The sequence below is a fragment of the Phalacrocorax aristotelis genome, chromosome 10 (assembly GCF_949628215.1).
Source record: "Phalacrocorax aristotelis chromosome 10, bGulAri2.1, whole genome shotgun sequence".
NCBI classification, from domain to species: domain Eukaryota; kingdom Metazoa; phylum Chordata; class Aves; order Suliformes; family Phalacrocoracidae; genus Phalacrocorax; species Phalacrocorax aristotelis.
In genome coordinates this window covers 25,217,802-25,234,376 of record NC_134285.1, presented here as the reverse complement: position 1 = coordinate 25,234,376, position 16,575 = coordinate 25,217,802, and the positions used below count along the sequence as shown (strand labels likewise).

Here is a 16,575-nt window from a genome sequence, read left to right as displayed (position 1 = left end):
ACAAGGGTCCCTGTGCCATTTTGGGGCCAGAAAGGGGCGTTTTGGACAAAGGAGGGCGCGGAGGCGGCGGGTGGTGCAGCAGTTCCTTCCCGGCCAGTACAAAGGCTTCCCGGCCAGTACAAAGGCAAAACAAACCGAAAGCATGGCCGTGTCTTTGTCCGTGTCCGTGTCCATTTCCTTGCCTGTGCCCATGTCCGTGCCCATGTCCATGCCCGTGCTCCTCCCAGGGCCAAGCAGGCAGCCGGTGTGGCAGCAGGCGATGCCCCAGGGACGGCCACCGAGCCCCCTCCTGTGCCAGGTCCCTGTGGGCACCCCAGCACTGTGCCAGCCTTGGCCCTGGCTCAGCCAAGGCCAGGGGTTCCCCCGGCCCCCTGCTTGCTGCTGGCGTTGGGGCGATGGCTTTCCAGCTGGAAGAACGGTGGCGGTGGCAGTGTGTCCTGAGGTGCCACCTCCCACCTTTGCTCTGTGCCCCCAGTGTCCCCACAGTGGCTTGGATCTGGCCCCAGTTCCCTGGGACGTCCTATCCCAGCCGGACAGGTTGATCCTCAGCATTGGCATCCCGTGGGGAGCAGCATCGCCCCACTGACCCCACATAAACCGGGGTGCAGCAGGGTCTGCGGCATGAGGGGGGATGCTTGCCGGGAAAGCCCAGCTCCCAGGGCAGGATCCAGCCGGGGTGAAGCCATATGGAGGGGTCGGGTGGGGGCTATCACTTGTCACTACCCCCCCAGGTACCCTGGAGCCTGCCATATCACGAGACTGAAGCAAGCGAACATGCGAGGATGGGTGGGTGGGCAGGCAGCAAAAAACATCCTTGTCACCAGGAGAAAGCGCCAGGTACCCCAAGGGCAGGGCCGGGGGCTTGGGGGGGTGCACAGCGGTGGGGCACAGTTTGGTGACCTGTTCCAAGGGAGCGAGAGGACCCATCCAGCCTCTGCCACCACCCATGGGTGCCAAAAATAAGCATTCTTCTCTAGCCCATCCCTGGGAGCATCCTTGGCAGCAGGGCTGTGTGCCCGCTTGGCACTGGGGTGGGGGCAGGAGGCGACTGAGGCAGGTCACACTGCCATCACCTTCTCACTTTGGGTTTCCATGATGTCCGTTTGTCTGTCTGGAAGGGATTGGCAGGACACCAGGAGGAGGACAGGCAATGGCAGTGGTGTGGGGGGAATTTACAGGGTACCCAGAGGGGCTCTGGCAAGGGGTGACACCATCCCCTATCTCCCCCCAGAGCCCCATGTCCTTTGGGAGTGTTGATGTGGGGGGTGTCCAGGGTCAGTTGGAATTGATGGCATCTTTCACATCCCCCAGCAGACGGAAAGAATTGGGGTGATCAATGTCAGACGGGGCAGCGGCGGGGTGGGCGCGGGAGCAGGCTGGCCGGATCCGGTGCTACTCGATCACCATGCAACATGGGAGGTGCTGGGAGAAGTACTTGAAGAGCTCTGGGGTGGCCCCGGGGCAGTTGGTGAGCTCCAGCTCTTCCAGCTCCTGCAGCTGCACCAGCCCCGACAGCCCTGTGGTGGTCAGCAAGGGGCAGCCTGCAAGCGGGCAGGGTGCACCGTCACCCCAAAACACCAGCACTGTAAAAACCAGCACACCAAAAAACAGCACCCCAAAACACCAGCATTCCAAAAAAAAGCATCCCAAAAAAACAGCACTGCAAGCACACCAGCACTCCAAAACACCAACCCCAAAACCCAGCACCCCAAAACACCAGCATTCCAAAAACAAAAGCATCCCCAAAAAAACAGCACTGCAGGCACACCAGCACTCCAAAACACCAACCCCAAAACCCAGCACCCTAAAAAAACAGCACCCCAAACACCAACACTCCAAAAACCAGCACCCCAAAACACCAGCACAGAAAAAAACCAGCACCCCAAGAGCCCAGCTGTGGACCTGTCCCCTGGGAGCTGGGCTGGGCGCGGGTGCTTGGGCAGCTCAGGGAGATACAGGAGACATGCTGTGCTGGGGAGGTGGGATGCTGGCTGTCCACCGGGGATGTCCCCGGGGCTGTCCCCAGTGCTGTCCCTGTCCCCCCGCCTGGTGTCCTCCCCAGCCCTGTGGGGACCCAGCCACCCCAGTCCCGGGGGAGTGAGGGGGAGGTCTCACCGGCCAACGAGAGGAGGCGCAGGCTGCCCATGCTCAGGAGATGCTTCAGGCCAAAATCCTGTACCTGGAAAAGAAAATGGAGTGGGAATGGGTGGGGGACAAGGAGGGGCTCTGCAGGGTGTGGCTGCCGTGGTACCAGGGGCTCAGTATTGCTGGGGCAGGGTGCTGGGATGGGGAGCTGGTTGCAGGGACAGGGTGCTGGGGAAGGGTGCCAGGGCAGGGAGCAGCAGCAGGGTGCAGGACGCTGGGACAGGGAGCTGGGTGCTGGGGTAGGGTACCAGGGCAGGGTGCCAAGGCTGAATCCTGCTGAGCTCACAGGAGCATCACATCCCTTCCCCACTTCCCAGCACCAAGTCACAGGGGCTCCAGCTGGCTTGGGGTGCCCACCCTGAGCTCATGGCCCATCCCAAGTGAGGTGCCAGCCACCCTGCCCCCCCACTGTGCCAGCTGGGATGGGCACGGCTGTGTTCCCCCACCTACCTGGCAGCACCAGCGCAGGTAGAGGCTCCGCAGGGACGACATGGTGGACAAGTAGCTGAGGCCAGTGTCAGTGATCCGCACGCACCTGCCAGGCACACGGGGTGTCAGGGCCAGCCAGGAGCAGGGCACCCATGGGTGCCCCCGAAAGAGTGGCCCCCACACTGCACCCACTGCCTCCAGCACTGCTCAGTATGGCACAGCTTGGCATGGCAGGACATGGCTTGGCATGGCTCAGCACGATGTGGCATGGCTCAGCATGGCACGGCATGCCTTGGCATGGCTTGGCATGCCTTGACGTTGGCACAGCATGGCATGGCACTGCATGGCATGGCACGGCATGCCTTGGCACAGCTCAGGATGGCTCAGCATGGCTTGGCATGGCACAGCATGCTCAGCATCGCCTGGCATGGCCCCATACCTGTCGAGCACCAGCTCCTCCAGCTTGTGCAGGTCACAGGCGATGTACTCCAGGGCCATGTCGGTGATGCGAGGGCACCAAGAGAGGTCAAGGCTGCGCAGCTTCCGCAGGTTCTCGGCCACAAGCTCCACGCCATCATCCGTCACCTTGGAGCAGCCTGAGAGGCTGAGGACACTCAGGTTGGGCAGGCTGTGGACCATGTTGACCACACCATGGTTGGTGATCTCCCAACAGGAGTTGAGGCGGAGGGTGTGGGTGGTATAGCCTTGCTTGGCAGTGAAGTAGGCAAGCGCCGTGTCCGTCACATGGTAGGCTTGCAGGTTGAGCTCAGTGAGGTTGGGCAGGAGCTGCGAGATGGCGGCGATGGCGTCGTCGGCCACGTTGATGCAGTCACTGACGCTCAGTGCTGTGATGCGGGCGTTGAGGCTGGACCATAGCCCGGCCTCTGTGAAGTCATTGCAGCCTGACAGCTCCAGCCTCACCACACCCTGCATCTGCTCCAGCATCACCTGCCGAGGGGCAGGGGGTCAGGGCATGGTGGGCACCGCCACCCTCCCTGCACAGCCTCGCACCCCAGCTCTAGCTCCCTCTGAGCCCTCCAGGGCTCTTCCCGCTCTCCCCAGCCCTGCACGGGTCCAGCCTTCTCACTGGAACTCCCCTGGTGTCAGAGCAGCACCTTGCCCTACACCATGACAGCACTGGCAGGGGACAGGAGGGGACAGGCAGGGACCCCCAGCCATGGTCCCTGCTCTGTACCCAGTGCTGTTGGCAGGGGCAGGATTAATGCCCACTCCCAGCCTGGGCGCTGCTTGGGTAGGATGTGGCCATGGAGCAGCTGGTGCTGTGTTTGGCCATGGCACGGGGCAGGGGACCTCAGTGGGGACCTTGCCTGGCCCTGTGCAGGACCATGAGTTGCTCCATTTCCACCTGACCCGTAGTGCCCCTGCCCAGCAGGACCCACTTGCTGGGGAGCAGCCAGCCAAGCAGGGAAGACCCCGTCCCTGGAGCCCTGCTCACAACCTGCCACTTCATCCACCATCCACAGCCAGGGCCACCTCGCCTGGCTTTGACTTCCTGGCAGCATCTGCAGGCAGCAGGGATGAACCCCGCCCTGACAGCACCTTTGCCCTTTGCCTGGGAGGGCAGCGCAGGCTGCAGTCCATCCCACTGCCCAGACCACAGGCAGAAGATCCTGACTCTGCCCGCACCCATGAGATGGCCACGCTGCCTGCCTGCTGCTTGCCTGTGACCAGTGAATGCTCTGCCCACACATGTGCCCCCAGGGCCACCAGGAAGGACCCACCATTGCCATGTCTCTTCCACCCTAGCAACCTCACCGAGATCACCTACCTCCAGCCCCGCGTCTGTGATGGTCGACCTCTTAAGGCTCATGGACTTGACCCCCTTCTTGGAGAGGGGGTAGTTGTCAATGAACTCACAAATGTCCAGGTCGGAAACACCCACGAGACAGAAGCCGTCGAAGCCACGGACAGCGAAGCCCTGCAGGCTGACAAACTCCTTCTCACCACCAGGCAGGATGTTGTAGAGCTCTTTGGTGTGCAGGACGGGCGTCAAGCCCACCCAGAACTTGGGTTGGTAGAGCACCCTCCGCCACGCCTTGCATACTTGCGCCAGCACACACTTCTCACATGCTGAAAAGTACCAGAACAAGCGGTTGAGGATCTTCTCATCTACCACCAACTGCCTTTCCGAGGGCGAGCTGGGCAGCCGCTCTGGTGAGGGCTGCTCTGAGCCTTCGCTCGTGTTCAGTCCCACCAAGGAAGTGCCAGGAGGAGAGGAGACGCCTGCCAGAGCGGCCAAGGAGAGTGGGGAGGCCAGGCTGGGGATGGGCAGGTCGCTGCGATGGGCTAGGGCCGGGCTGAGGATGGCAGGCACGGAGGAAGGCTGGCACAGGCGGTTTTTCACTGCGGGGGTGCCTTTGGTGATGCTGGCGGAGCCGAGGCCGTTCGGTTGCGTGGGGATCTTCACCAGTCCATTGCGGGGCAAACATGGGGGCTTGGTGTCACCGTTTCTCGGGTTCGACATCTTCCACAGGTCTCTCTGCAACATAGAGGTGTGGGCTAAGGGGTTGCCAGTCCAGCAGGGAAAGCGGGCAGGGCTGGGGGATGTCATGGCACTGGTGGGGATGGAGACCCCAGGGGTCCCTGTGCAGGGAGCAGGGTGGCATAGGGGACTGGGCAGTGCAGGGTTGCTGGGGACAGCTGCAGAGGGGTCATGACCAGGGCATGGAGTGGGGCCCTCTAAAGGGCTCTGTGGCCCTGGCATCCCCCGTAATGGGGGATGGATAGGGATTTGTCCCTGGATGTTCATATCGCTCTTGGAGCCTGGGATGCAGACACTGATAGGAGCAGGAGCAGGATCGTAAAATCACAGAATGGTTTGTGTTGGAAGGCACCCTTAAAGGACATCTAGTCCAACCCCCTGTCATGAGCAGGAACATCTTCAACTAGATCAGGTTGCTCAGAGCACCGTCTAGTCTGACCTTGAATGTTTCCAGGGATGGGGCATCTACCACCTCTCTGAGCAACATGGGCAGTGTCTCACCACCCTCAGCGTAAGAAATTTCATCCTTATTTCTAGTCTGAATCTCCCCTCTTTTAGTTTAAAACCATCATCCCTTGTCTTATCACTACAGGCCTTTCTAAAAAGTCCCTTCCCATCTTTCTTACAACCCCTCTTCAAGTACTGAAAGGCTGCAATAAGGTCTCCCCGCAGCCTTCTTGTCTCTAGGCTGAACAACCCCAACTCTCTCAGACTTTCCTTGTAGGAGAGGTGTTCCACTCTCTGATCATTTTTGTGGAGGAGAGAGGAGGCAGCGGCAGCAGAGCAGAGCTGCCTGCACTTGCCATGCCAGCCAGACACTCGGTGGTGAGCCCATGCCAGCCGGCAGCCTCGCAGAACCTTGCTAAGCCTCACAGCAGCCGGCCAGCACCCCAGCAAACCAGGCCAATAAATATTTCAGCGGCAGTGAGGCTGGCTTTCCAACAGCCCTGCTGCACCCCGCCATCCATTATGCAAAGCATTTCCCTCTATAAATATGGAGGTGAATAATTGATGGGGGCTTGGCCCCCCTCTCCTGCCCCAGTCAGTGCCTGGTGCAAGGCCCTGCCAGTGAGCTGCCTGTCCTGCCTGGACCATGTTTGCTGGTGCTGTGCCAAACCCTGCCAAAGAGCCAGGTCTGAGGCTGGAGGGTGCTGCGCTCCCGGCAGCCCCCAGGGACATGACAAGGAGCTGGAGACTGGGGAAGTGGCTTGCAGCTCAGAGACCAGGGGACAGGGACATGGTCCTCAAAACCCAAGGGATGGCTGGCACATCCATCCAATGGTGGCTGAAGGGACTGGAGGACCCTCTCTATTGCCGGCTCCCTCCCAGACCCAAGATAAAAGTGAGGGAATTATTTTAGCTGCTTGATTTATGACAGTGATGGCCAGACCCCGGTGGAGGGGCACTGAGGGAGGAGCATCCCAGCTGGTGATGCATATGGCCCAGGTCTGTGGACTCTGAGGATGCTCCATAAAGCCTAGGGGGGTCAGCTGCCAAGTGGGGTGCAGCCTAGATCCCCCACTGTCCCCAGCCCATCGCTTTCACCCTCACAGCATCCCTAGCTTCATCCAGCCGTCCTGGAACAGCCAAGGAGGGGAGCAGCCAACTGAAGGTGCTGTGGAAGAGGCCAGCATAGCAAGCAGCTGCCAGCAGCACAGCCAGCATACCCCATGGGATGCATGGTATGAGGCATCTCCTGGGGACACCCTCCTGGCACAGCTGGGCATGGAAGGAGCTGCTGAAGCCTCTCCCACAGTGTGAGCAGTAGAGGCACGGAGGTGCCTGCAGACATCCCGGCCTGGTAGCAGCAGCACTGTGAAAGCCCAGCCTCTGGGGACGAGCCTGGCCCTATGCAGACAGTCTGGCGCCACTGTCTGCTCAGCTGCAGCCTCTGCTGCCTCCACTCATGCTACCCGAGAGAGGAGCTGGGCCTCTGTGTTAAATTCACTTGAAAAGAGAAGAAGAGGGGAAAGAAGGAAGAAACTTAAAACCAGAGGCTCAGTGCTTGGCAGCAATGACGGAAGCAGACAGAACATGCACCAGGGTGTCTAACACAGCCATACAGCACAAATCCAAACAGATAATTACTAGGCGGTATGGAAAGGCTTGTTGCTCAGGCATGGAGCCCACAGCCAGAGCCGTTTGGCATGCTGGCTGTCCCTGGGGAGAGGGCAGGTGGCGGCAGAGGGGCAGCCCAGGCCTCAGGAGCCCAAGGGGACAGTCGTGGGAGGAGACAGATGCTGACAAGTCACTGGGCTGAAATGCAGCCGGTGGGAGGTTTTGGCAACAGTTACAACCAGCTCAGACCTTGGTTGGTCCCCGAGGCTGGGCTCAGGGCAGGCTGAGTGGATTCAGCAGCTTTCCCAGTCCTGCCTTGGAAAGCTGAGCCAGGTCCCCCCTGCCCCAGGCACTGAGGCTGCCTGTCTGGCTCACAGAAATCCCAAACCATGAATGAGCTGGGAAGTTGCCTTCTGGGCACAGGCAGGCTCCAGGCAGTGGCATCAGGAGGCCGGGCAGACAGGCTGGTTTACGTGACCACATTTCTCTGGAGAAATGAACAGGCAAGGATTTGGGGGTTCCTACCACACCAAAAGGAGCAGGATTGTGCCTGAGGGGGGAGCCCAGCCTCGAAAGGGTAGGCAGGGGGCACAGACTAGGGAGGGAGTGGGTCCAATACCCACCCTCTCCTCTGTCTCTAGCACTGTCGGGCAGTGCTGGGATCTGCCCTCCACTGCTTCAGGAAAGCCCCCTGCCTGCAGCCCAGCAGCCCCTCCAGGTTCCTGCTCCCTGGGGCTGAGGTCACATCACTCCAATATACAAAGTGCAAGTACCACAACCCATGGAGATCAGAGCTGTGCTGGGGAGACCCAGCGGACACCCCTCTCCAACCCACTGAGACAGCAGAGGGACAGGGAAATACAAATCTCTCTGTCTTAGAGGTGTCAGTACAGATCCCCGCTGATGTTCCATATGATATTCCATATGATGTTCCAACTCCATATGCTTTTTGGTCACCCCAAAGCAGCTGAAGATAAGAGATATGGCCTTTCCTCCTCTCCTCATTATCTCACTGTTTGCAGATTGCATGACTGGGCCAACCACAAGGCCACCAGATGTAGAGTTCCGCACATGGTATGACCATCCTTGTTCTGGGATCCCACAGGAAGGGCCCAGCATCGCAACCCCCCCATAGCAACTCCCCTCTGTTCTCATAGGCCACACCTCACAGGTGGAAGCGTCTGCCCACAGTGGAATGCCAGCTCCCAATCCACAGCAGGAGGAAACCTGACAAAAGCAAAGGGCAAAGTCTTTCAGTCTCCCGAACTCACTCCAGTGTGCACATTTCACAGAAACCGTCACTGCCGGAGAAGTCATTCCATTCATGAGGGTTTTGTAATCCACAACGAACAATGATGCAGTGGTGGGGGGCGGATTTGACGCAGGAAGAGAGAAGAAAGAAGGGGGTCTAAGAGTCTGTCACTACAAACATTACACAGATGATGAAGATGCTGGGAAGAATAGGGTGAAAGCTGCCAGGAAGTCAGAGCTTGTCCAAGCTGTTGGTGAGTTTACCATCTCCATGTGACAGTGAAGAGGAATGAGGGCCTCAAGAGATGGGCAGGATGATCAGTCACCCTGTTAGTACCACTCCTGCGTTGGTGTTTGCTGGGAGACCCGAGGCTGTGGCAGATGAGACATACTGGATCAAACCATCATCCTGCTGTGGCTAGGCTCAAGGGTGAACACTGGACCAGCTGGGCTTGGAGGTTACCCAGAACTCGGAGGCCACTGAGACCCCGGACTGCGCAGGAGTGGGGGCCACTGGGGCCCCGGCCCGGCTTGGTGGGCTGGCCCGGTCAGCACCGCGGGCAGCGGCCCCGGTCAGCACCAAGGACAGCGTCCCAGCCGCCGGGGGCCCCGTCACCCTACAACGGCACCCCGCAAACGCGCCCTGCGGGACGCCCCGCCTCAGCGGGCCCCACGAGCACCCACTGCTGCCCTGCCAGGTCCCTGCGGCGACCCACTATTGCTCCCTGGGTCCCTGTGAGATCTTACTGTCTCCCCACCAGGTCCCTGCAGGCCCCCCTACTGCCCTGCCAGCCTGCCATGAAGCTCTGTTATTGCCCTGCCAGACTCCAAGGCTGCTGCAAAATTATTTCTGTAGTGCCGCTGCTTCAGTGACAGAGTGCTGCGTGGCAGCAGGCAGCCATCGCTCACGGCTTCCTGCACACATGCAAACACACTCACATACATATATGCACACCCAGACACACACGGACACACACACAACCACCCCATCAGAGCCCCAGGAGCTGGTGGATGCACCTTGCACAAGCCTTGGCATTCAGCTGCACTTATACACACACAAACAGAGATAAGCGCATGCACATACACACGCACAGAGGGTTGCATCAGCTGAATTCATTAGCCCCTCTATTTTTACTAATGCAGCAAATCAAGTTGCTCTACAGGCAGAGAAAACACATCCGAGACACAGTGCTGAGGCAAAGCACACAGCCAAGGCTTTTGTCCAGTGCTCCTGAGGGTAATGGCTCCCTGGGACTCCCTCAGGTATACACAACATCCACAACAAGCAGCAATGCCACACAGGCTTTGGAGGGGGCTGAACCTGCCAACCAAAGCACATCATAGTCATAAAGACATCCTACCATACAAGTTGCCTTCTCCAGCAGTGCTCTGGTGTGTGAGGTGCCTCCTGCTCTGATCCAATCAGTTCAGACCACTGCCCATGCCATGAGCAGTCAGAGGGATATATGGCCGCTGGTGTCCAAGGCCAGGTCACCTCAGAGGGCTTGGATCATCCTGGCAATGCAGAGGAGCCACAGAAGGCCCTGCAGAAGCCTCTGGCTCCCCCAGAGATGGAGGGGCAGTGGGTGTGTTTGGGTAGAAGCTGCCTCTGTGTGTGTGTGTGTGTGTGCACGTTGCTCAGCGCTCCTGGGCTCAGCACTCACACAAGTCAGCTAGGAGAGAGGATCAGAGCACAGCTCAGTGCTATGTATTCCACCACTGCACAAGCCAGGAATTTGTGGTGGGGAAGGGCCCCACTGCTTCACCTGGCCCCAGAGACCTGCTGTTTTTGTGATGGGAGCTGGAAAACTCCTTTCCTGAGATTACCCTGAGAGCTCCTTGAGAGACCAGAGGACTGAGAACAGCATTCCTTCTCCCTTGTTGGCTCCCAATGACACCAAAGAGCTTGTTCCACCTTGCAGTGGACAAAGAGGCTCAGGAGGGGCTGGAAAAACAGCTGGTTTGAGTCCCGTTCCTGCTGGCTGCCACTCTGCACTGGGCTGGCTGGTGAACCCATCACTGGGCCTCAGACAGCTCATGGCTGGGCAGCAGAGCCATCACGATAGGGACCCCCCAGCACTGCTCTCTCACAGGTCCCACAGCCTTTCTGAAGAACAAGAGTTGGGGCTGGGCCATCCCCATGCCCAGGGAGCCAGGGAAAAGCTGGATGAGGTGCCAAAGCCAAGTTCTGCTGAGGTCCCCACCACCTTCTGCTTAGCTGAGAGAACAGTTAATGTCCAGGGGCACTGGGAGACACAGCTCCTGTCCCCACCAGCCCTCAGCATGGGAGCATTGGAGGGAGGAGATAAAGCTCCAGCCCCACGGGCCCCAGGCAAAACTTCCTCGCAACAGGCAGTGGGATCCCCGCCAGTGGCCACAAACCCTTGCCGCAGCAGCACTTGTCTTTTCTGCTGAGACCCAAATCTCCCAAAGACATCAAGCCCTGACCTCTCTCCCTATCCCAGGTAGCCCTATGACCCCTTGGGGGGGACCTGCCACACAAAAGGAGCACGGGATGCACAGACAAGGGCAGAGCTGAACCTCAACGTGCTGCCCTGGGCCCATCTCTTCAAGCCTCTTCCAGAGGTACCAGCCCTCACTGCCATGGGAGGATGCTCATGCTTCAGCCAAGCTTTGCCCTGTTCTCCACCGACCGAGGTGACAAGAAGAGGAGGCAGCTCCTCTTGTGCCAGCTCCTGCCTGGCCTGGCCCCTTCTTGCAAGCCCAGCCCGAGCACACCCAACCAATGACACCCACCACATTACAGCCCTTCTCTTTGCCCCTCTTGGGCCTAGGAAAGGGTGAACAAAAATGCAAGATTCCATGAGGAGAAAGGAGCTAGGGGACCGTGGCCCATGGCTCCCCCAAGCCCCCTGCCAACTGATGTACTGCTGGGTACCACTGGGACTTGAGCCTCTTCCTCAAACCCCTTCATCCCTCCAGACATGGTGATGGCCACACAGCATCAATGCCCTTTTGCCCCTGGGCTCAGGGGTCCGGTTGGGAGCTAGGGTCGGGGAAGGCAGGTGAACGCCTGCCCAGCACAGGGGCCATTGGCACCAGGCCCAATGGGATGCCAGAGCAGGCAGGTGGTGTTCAGCCATGGGACTTCCTGCTGCAGGGGGTTGTAGGGGCTAAATGCTGACACAGGCTCCAAAAAGCTGTAAGATGCACTCCTGGAAGCAAAAGCACTGGCCTGATCCTGCTCCCAGGGCAGCCCCCCGGCTGCCCACTTCCCCCAGCCAGGAGCTGGGCATGGGTCACACCACCAGCAGGGAGAAACCCTGGAGAAATGGCTTCTGCCTGCCCCATCCCCAGATGCTCTCCCCTTGAGCTCTGGTCCCCTCTTCTGCACTCCTGGTCCTGGAGCACCTGATGAACGTGGCAGTCCCCATGGTGGGTGAGTAGAGGCTTAGCGGGGTTGGGATGTTGCCAAAGGATCCCTGCTCACCTGCATGCCCCACCCCACTCCCTCCCATGCCATCGGCTCCTACTTGCCACTCTCCCCTTTCTCCTGTCTGTGTGCTGCTCATCCACACAGGCACTGGTGGGGAGCAATGGGCCATGTCTTGGAGGTGGGGAAACTGAGGCACAGGCAGGGCGATTGGCTTTGCCACAGAGCTGTCAGACTCTGAGTCAGGCAGAGCTTAAACCTATGGAGCATGAAGGCAGAATCCAGCCCGCAGACCCAAAGTGCTCCTGCTCCAGCCTCCCTTCTCCTAGCTGGAGCATGTCATGCCCCCATGGGATGATCAACACAGAGGTGACCACACTGGAGGGGATGGGGGGACACTTTCCCCCCTCCCACCTTCCCACATGTGACGCCCAGCGTGGGCGAGGGTCAGTCCAACCCTAGGAGCAGGATTTGGGGACTCAGCAAATTCCCAGCACCAGGGTTGCTCATCCCACCACTCCCTGCCGCTGTGGAGCCACTGGCATGGGGAGGAGAGCAGGCCCAATGATGGCAAAGGGATCGATGTTGGGGAAGCCAGCTTGGGGAAAAATAGATATCTAGCTCATTAAAAATGGATGCTTGAGTGAGTCCTCCCCACTCCAAAGCCACCTCCCTCCCTCTTCCTGGTAGCCGAAGTGAAATCAGCACCCAGCTTTCAGAGGGGAGATGCCAGCATGGCATGGCGCTCGCTCTGCGCCTGCTGCTCCCACCCTGCTGCATGCTGAGACCCCTTGGGTGCTGCAAATAGGGTTCAAGCCCTGCTGTACCCTGGGCAGAGGGCGGTTGTGGAGCAGGACCTCTGCCAGGATCATCCCTGCTGCAGGGACTGCCACACTCCGGCCTCCAGCACCTGGGCACCGCCATGTCCCACCAACGCCAGCAGACGCCTGAGAGCCAGAGCTGCCCCAGCACTTCAGCCTGGTGCCCAATGGCACCCCCAGACCCCTACCTGGGCGAGGTCGTGGGGGTCTGTGCCTGGCTGCTGCCACAACCCTGTGTCTCCGTTTTCCCCAGCCTGCCCCAGCCCTCCCATGGGGCTCAGCCTCCCCACCTAGCCCCCAGCCCCAGCTGGCCTCACACATGGACCCTCTGCCCATCCCCAACCCCTGCCCCACTAAAACAACCTGCCCCCGGTCCTGGGCTTCTGGAGGGGGGGCTTTGCCCCACTCTGGGCTTTGTGGGACCCTGCTGTGGGCCTCAGTCCCCTTGGCCTCATCCCAGCTGGGGCTTTCCCTTCCTCCATCCCCTGGGCACAGGGATGGGGGGTGGCTGCCCCTGTTACCCTGCCCTGGCCTGTGTCACCCTACAGTGGAGTAGAGCCCCACTGAGGTGTTGGGGTCTTGGGGTGCAGACTTGAGGGTGCCACCAGGGAGGACAAGGGCCAGTTTGGGGGCTGGCAGCAGAAGGGGGAGAGGGCAGTCAGCAGCCCCACACGTGGGTAACCCTGTCCCCACGGCGATGTCCGCCTAAACACCCACCCCAAAACACCCCCGCATCCCCGAGTGCCCACCCGATCCCTCTTCCTGCACCGTTATCCACCCGGTGATGCCCGGCCTTGCGGGGGGGGGGGGGGGGGGGGAGGCGAGGGTACTATCTTACCCCCCAGCATTCCCCCGCTCCCCAAACCGGGATGTGGGGGGGCAGCATCACCGGGTTGGGGGTGGAAATCACTGACGACCATCCTCGGTTGAGCTACCAGGAGAGGGAAGGAGCGGGGGGCGCCACCGGACCGGGAGCCCCGGGGCCGGGCAGGCTCCGCCACCGTTATATAACGCCGCTCCATGATGCGGGATGCGGCGGGGGGGTGGCTGCAGCCCCCGGTAAAACCGGCACCGGCACCGGCTTTGTGTGGTAAAGGGTTTTTTTCCCGAGCGGCTCTTACCTCCAGCGCCGTCTCCCGAAGCTCATGCCATGCCTCGTTCCTGTCCTCTCTTGGGAAAGAAAAAACAAACACCGGGAAGGAAATCGGGACACCCCCCCACCCCCCCAAAAAAAAAAATGCCCGTTGGAAAAGGGGCCGGATCCTGCCCGGCCCCCGCCCCAGCCCCGCTAAACAACAGGAAAATAAGCGGGGATGGGGGGGTGGGCGGGCGGGAATGGGGCCGGATCCGGATCCGGGGGGGATGGAGAAGGGGGGTCCCTCCTGCCAGCCAGCCCGGGGAGCTGGGAGCCGCTCTCACACGCACACGCGCGTTTGCACACAGGCACACGCGTGTCAGCAACGGCGGCTGTTAAAGTGACACGGTCGCCGGGAAGGATAATGGATCGTGGCGGGATGGCATCGCCACCGGCACCGGGAGGAAGCGGCGAGGTGAAGGTGCGGGACACGGACACGGAGGCAGAGGCGGGGAGGGGGGGGGGGCGGTGTGCGGGCAGGGCTGGGCTGGCAGCTGGGTGTGCAGGCACGGGGAGAGAAGGGTGGGTGGGTGGGTGAATGCAGCAGGGGTGGAAGGATGGGGGGATGGAGGGAGGGAGGAGGGAGGGAGGACAGAGGGAAAAATGGAGAGATGGAAGGATGGAAGGATGATGGAAGGGTGGAGGGGTGGTTGGAGGGCTGGGGGGATGGATGGAGAATTGGAGGGAGGGCTGGAGGGCTGGATGGACAGATGGATGCTTGCTCTGGCTCTCTCTCCACCAGGGCGCTGGCAGGCTGGAGATCCCGGTGCAGATCCCTCTTGCCCCGGCAGCCGACTCAGACCCTGCTGAGAGCCCCCGAGGCACAGCAGGGACGGTCGCTCCAGCTCCAGCACCCCGAGGTGCTGCAGGCGCCTGGGGAAAGGTGCTGCACCTAGGTGCCGGGGGGTGTTTACACACCCAGGCCGCAGCTGGTGGTGGGACCTGCAGCCAGGGGCTGCCGCATTGCTGGCCCCCCATTTCCCATCTCCCCCCACTCAACACCCACCCAGCACCCCCAGTCCGGGGCCCAGCTTCACCACCGCTCCCCAAACTGGAGGGAACTGGTTAGGTGCCATGTTTAACCCCATCCCCTCTGCCTTCCTCTCGCACAGCCCCATGCGAGCGGCGGGACCAGCTCGGCCGGCTGCCTCTGGCCGGACCCTGGGGAGGTGGATGGAGCTGCCTAGATCCGGCCGCACGGCTCCTGCCTCCATTATTTATAAGGCAGGTCAGGTTTCGCACTGGCAGTCGGGAGGGGGTTTGGGGGAGGAGACTGCGCACACACACGCTCACACACACACTCACACACACCCCCCATCCCACCCTGCCCAGCAGGTGACAACCGCAGAAAAAAGGGGCTGGAGGGGCTGGTGACCAGAGGGATGTGTGGGTGAGTGGCCTCATCCAGGTGACAATTATTTTCCCCATCACCTGAGGAACTGGGGTCCTTCCCCCTGTGATCCCTTGTCCCCCCAGAAATGCCCTGTCTCCCCGTGATGCCCTGTTCTCATGGGGGTATCCAGCGGGAATTGCCATCCAGCAGCAGCCCGGGAGTGGCAGGTTGCGGTCCAGCCTCAGGGGACATGCACCGCTTGTCATCATTGCACGCCTGGACACCCCTGGGGTGGTGACAGCAGTAAGCCCAGTCCCAGTGGGGCAGCTGGGCCCCAGGTGTCCCCTTGGTCCTGGCATGGCCCCATTGACACTAACCCCTGCCAGCTCTGGGCTCTAGAGGAGATGTATCAGGGTGGCCCAATGTCCTGGGGACATTTTCTTGCCAAGAAGGGCCACAACCGCTGAATGAGTCCCTGGGAAGGGGAGTCTCCATGCACATGTCCCCAGTGGTGGTGGGGTGGGCCCACCTTTGCCACCAGCCCAGTTGGGTACCCACACCGTAGGGTGCCCAAGGTGGGGTGCCTGGCTGCCCCAGCTCACCCTGCAGCTGCGGGCAACCCCTGCTGTGACAGGCCAGGCCCCCTGAGCCCTCCTGGTCCACAGGGACTGTCCCTCCCGGGTGCCAGGAGCTTGAGGACTAGTGTCCCCATGCTCAGCCCAGGGCAGCAGCCAAGAGCCAAGCAACACCACTCCTCCACACTCATCTTTATGCAAACTGCCAGCACCCCATTGGCCTCCACTGCTCTCACATCCCCATTGCCCCTGGGGTGCTGAAGGGTCTCATCCCATGCACCCAGTGTGCCCCCGTGGTGATGGGACCCCAAGCTGAGCATCACCCCTCCAGCTGGACCACTGGTGCCAAAGCTGGACCGCAGTGCGCCGGGTGCCGTCGCTGTGGCAACCACCGTCGCCTAGCACCGGCTGTCTCCAGGTAACCCGTCGCCTAGCAATGGGGGATTTTTCACAGCTCGGGATGAAGAGTTGAAAGTTATTTTTAGCCCAGCCTGTGAATCAATAGGCAGGTCCATTCACTGCCCTGCAGGATGGACGCGTGGGGGCCTTGCTGTGGCAGGGGGGGGGGCGCTGCTGAGGGGAGCAGGGTGGCCTGGCCAGCATGGGGTCACCACCCCAGCATGGCCCCCAGGGACCTACAGGGCTCAGCCCCTCCTTGGGACCCCCACCCCAGTCTCAGGGCTCGGCCCTCATCGTGCTGACCCTAGGGCTCAGCCCCTCTATGTCCCCTCTGTGCCCCCCGACCCCCCTAAGGCTCAGACACCCCCCAGGGCTCACCCTCCTTGTGCCCTCCATAGGGCTTATACCCCCTGGGTCCCCCCTGAGGCTCAGACCCCTCCGGGGCTCCCCCCACTCCAGGCCACACACACAGGTGAGGGTGGGTGAGGGCAGGGCCCAACCATGGGGACCCTCAGGCTTCTGCAGAGACCCT

The 16,575-nt window shown here is 60.9% G+C and overlaps 1 protein-coding gene across 1 annotated transcript; it reads right to left on the bottom strand.

Moving 5' to 3' along the window:
• Positions 1-75: 75 nt before the first annotated feature.
• Positions 76-13,804, bottom strand: FBXL16 (F-box and leucine rich repeat protein 16). Its single transcript, XM_075105948.1, has 6 exons — positions 13,723-13,804; positions 4,364-5,074; positions 3,014-3,522; positions 2,596-2,680; positions 2,116-2,179; positions 76-1,541 (listed from the first exon to the last, which is right to left on the bottom strand). The coding sequence occupies exons 2-6, from the start codon at positions 5,057-5,059 to the stop codon at positions 1,393-1,395; spliced, it is 1,503 nt and encodes a 500-aa protein (XP_074962049.1). The 5' UTR covers positions 5,060-5,074; positions 13,723-13,804; the 3' UTR covers positions 76-1,392.
• Positions 13,805-16,575: the final 2,771 nt, after the last annotated feature.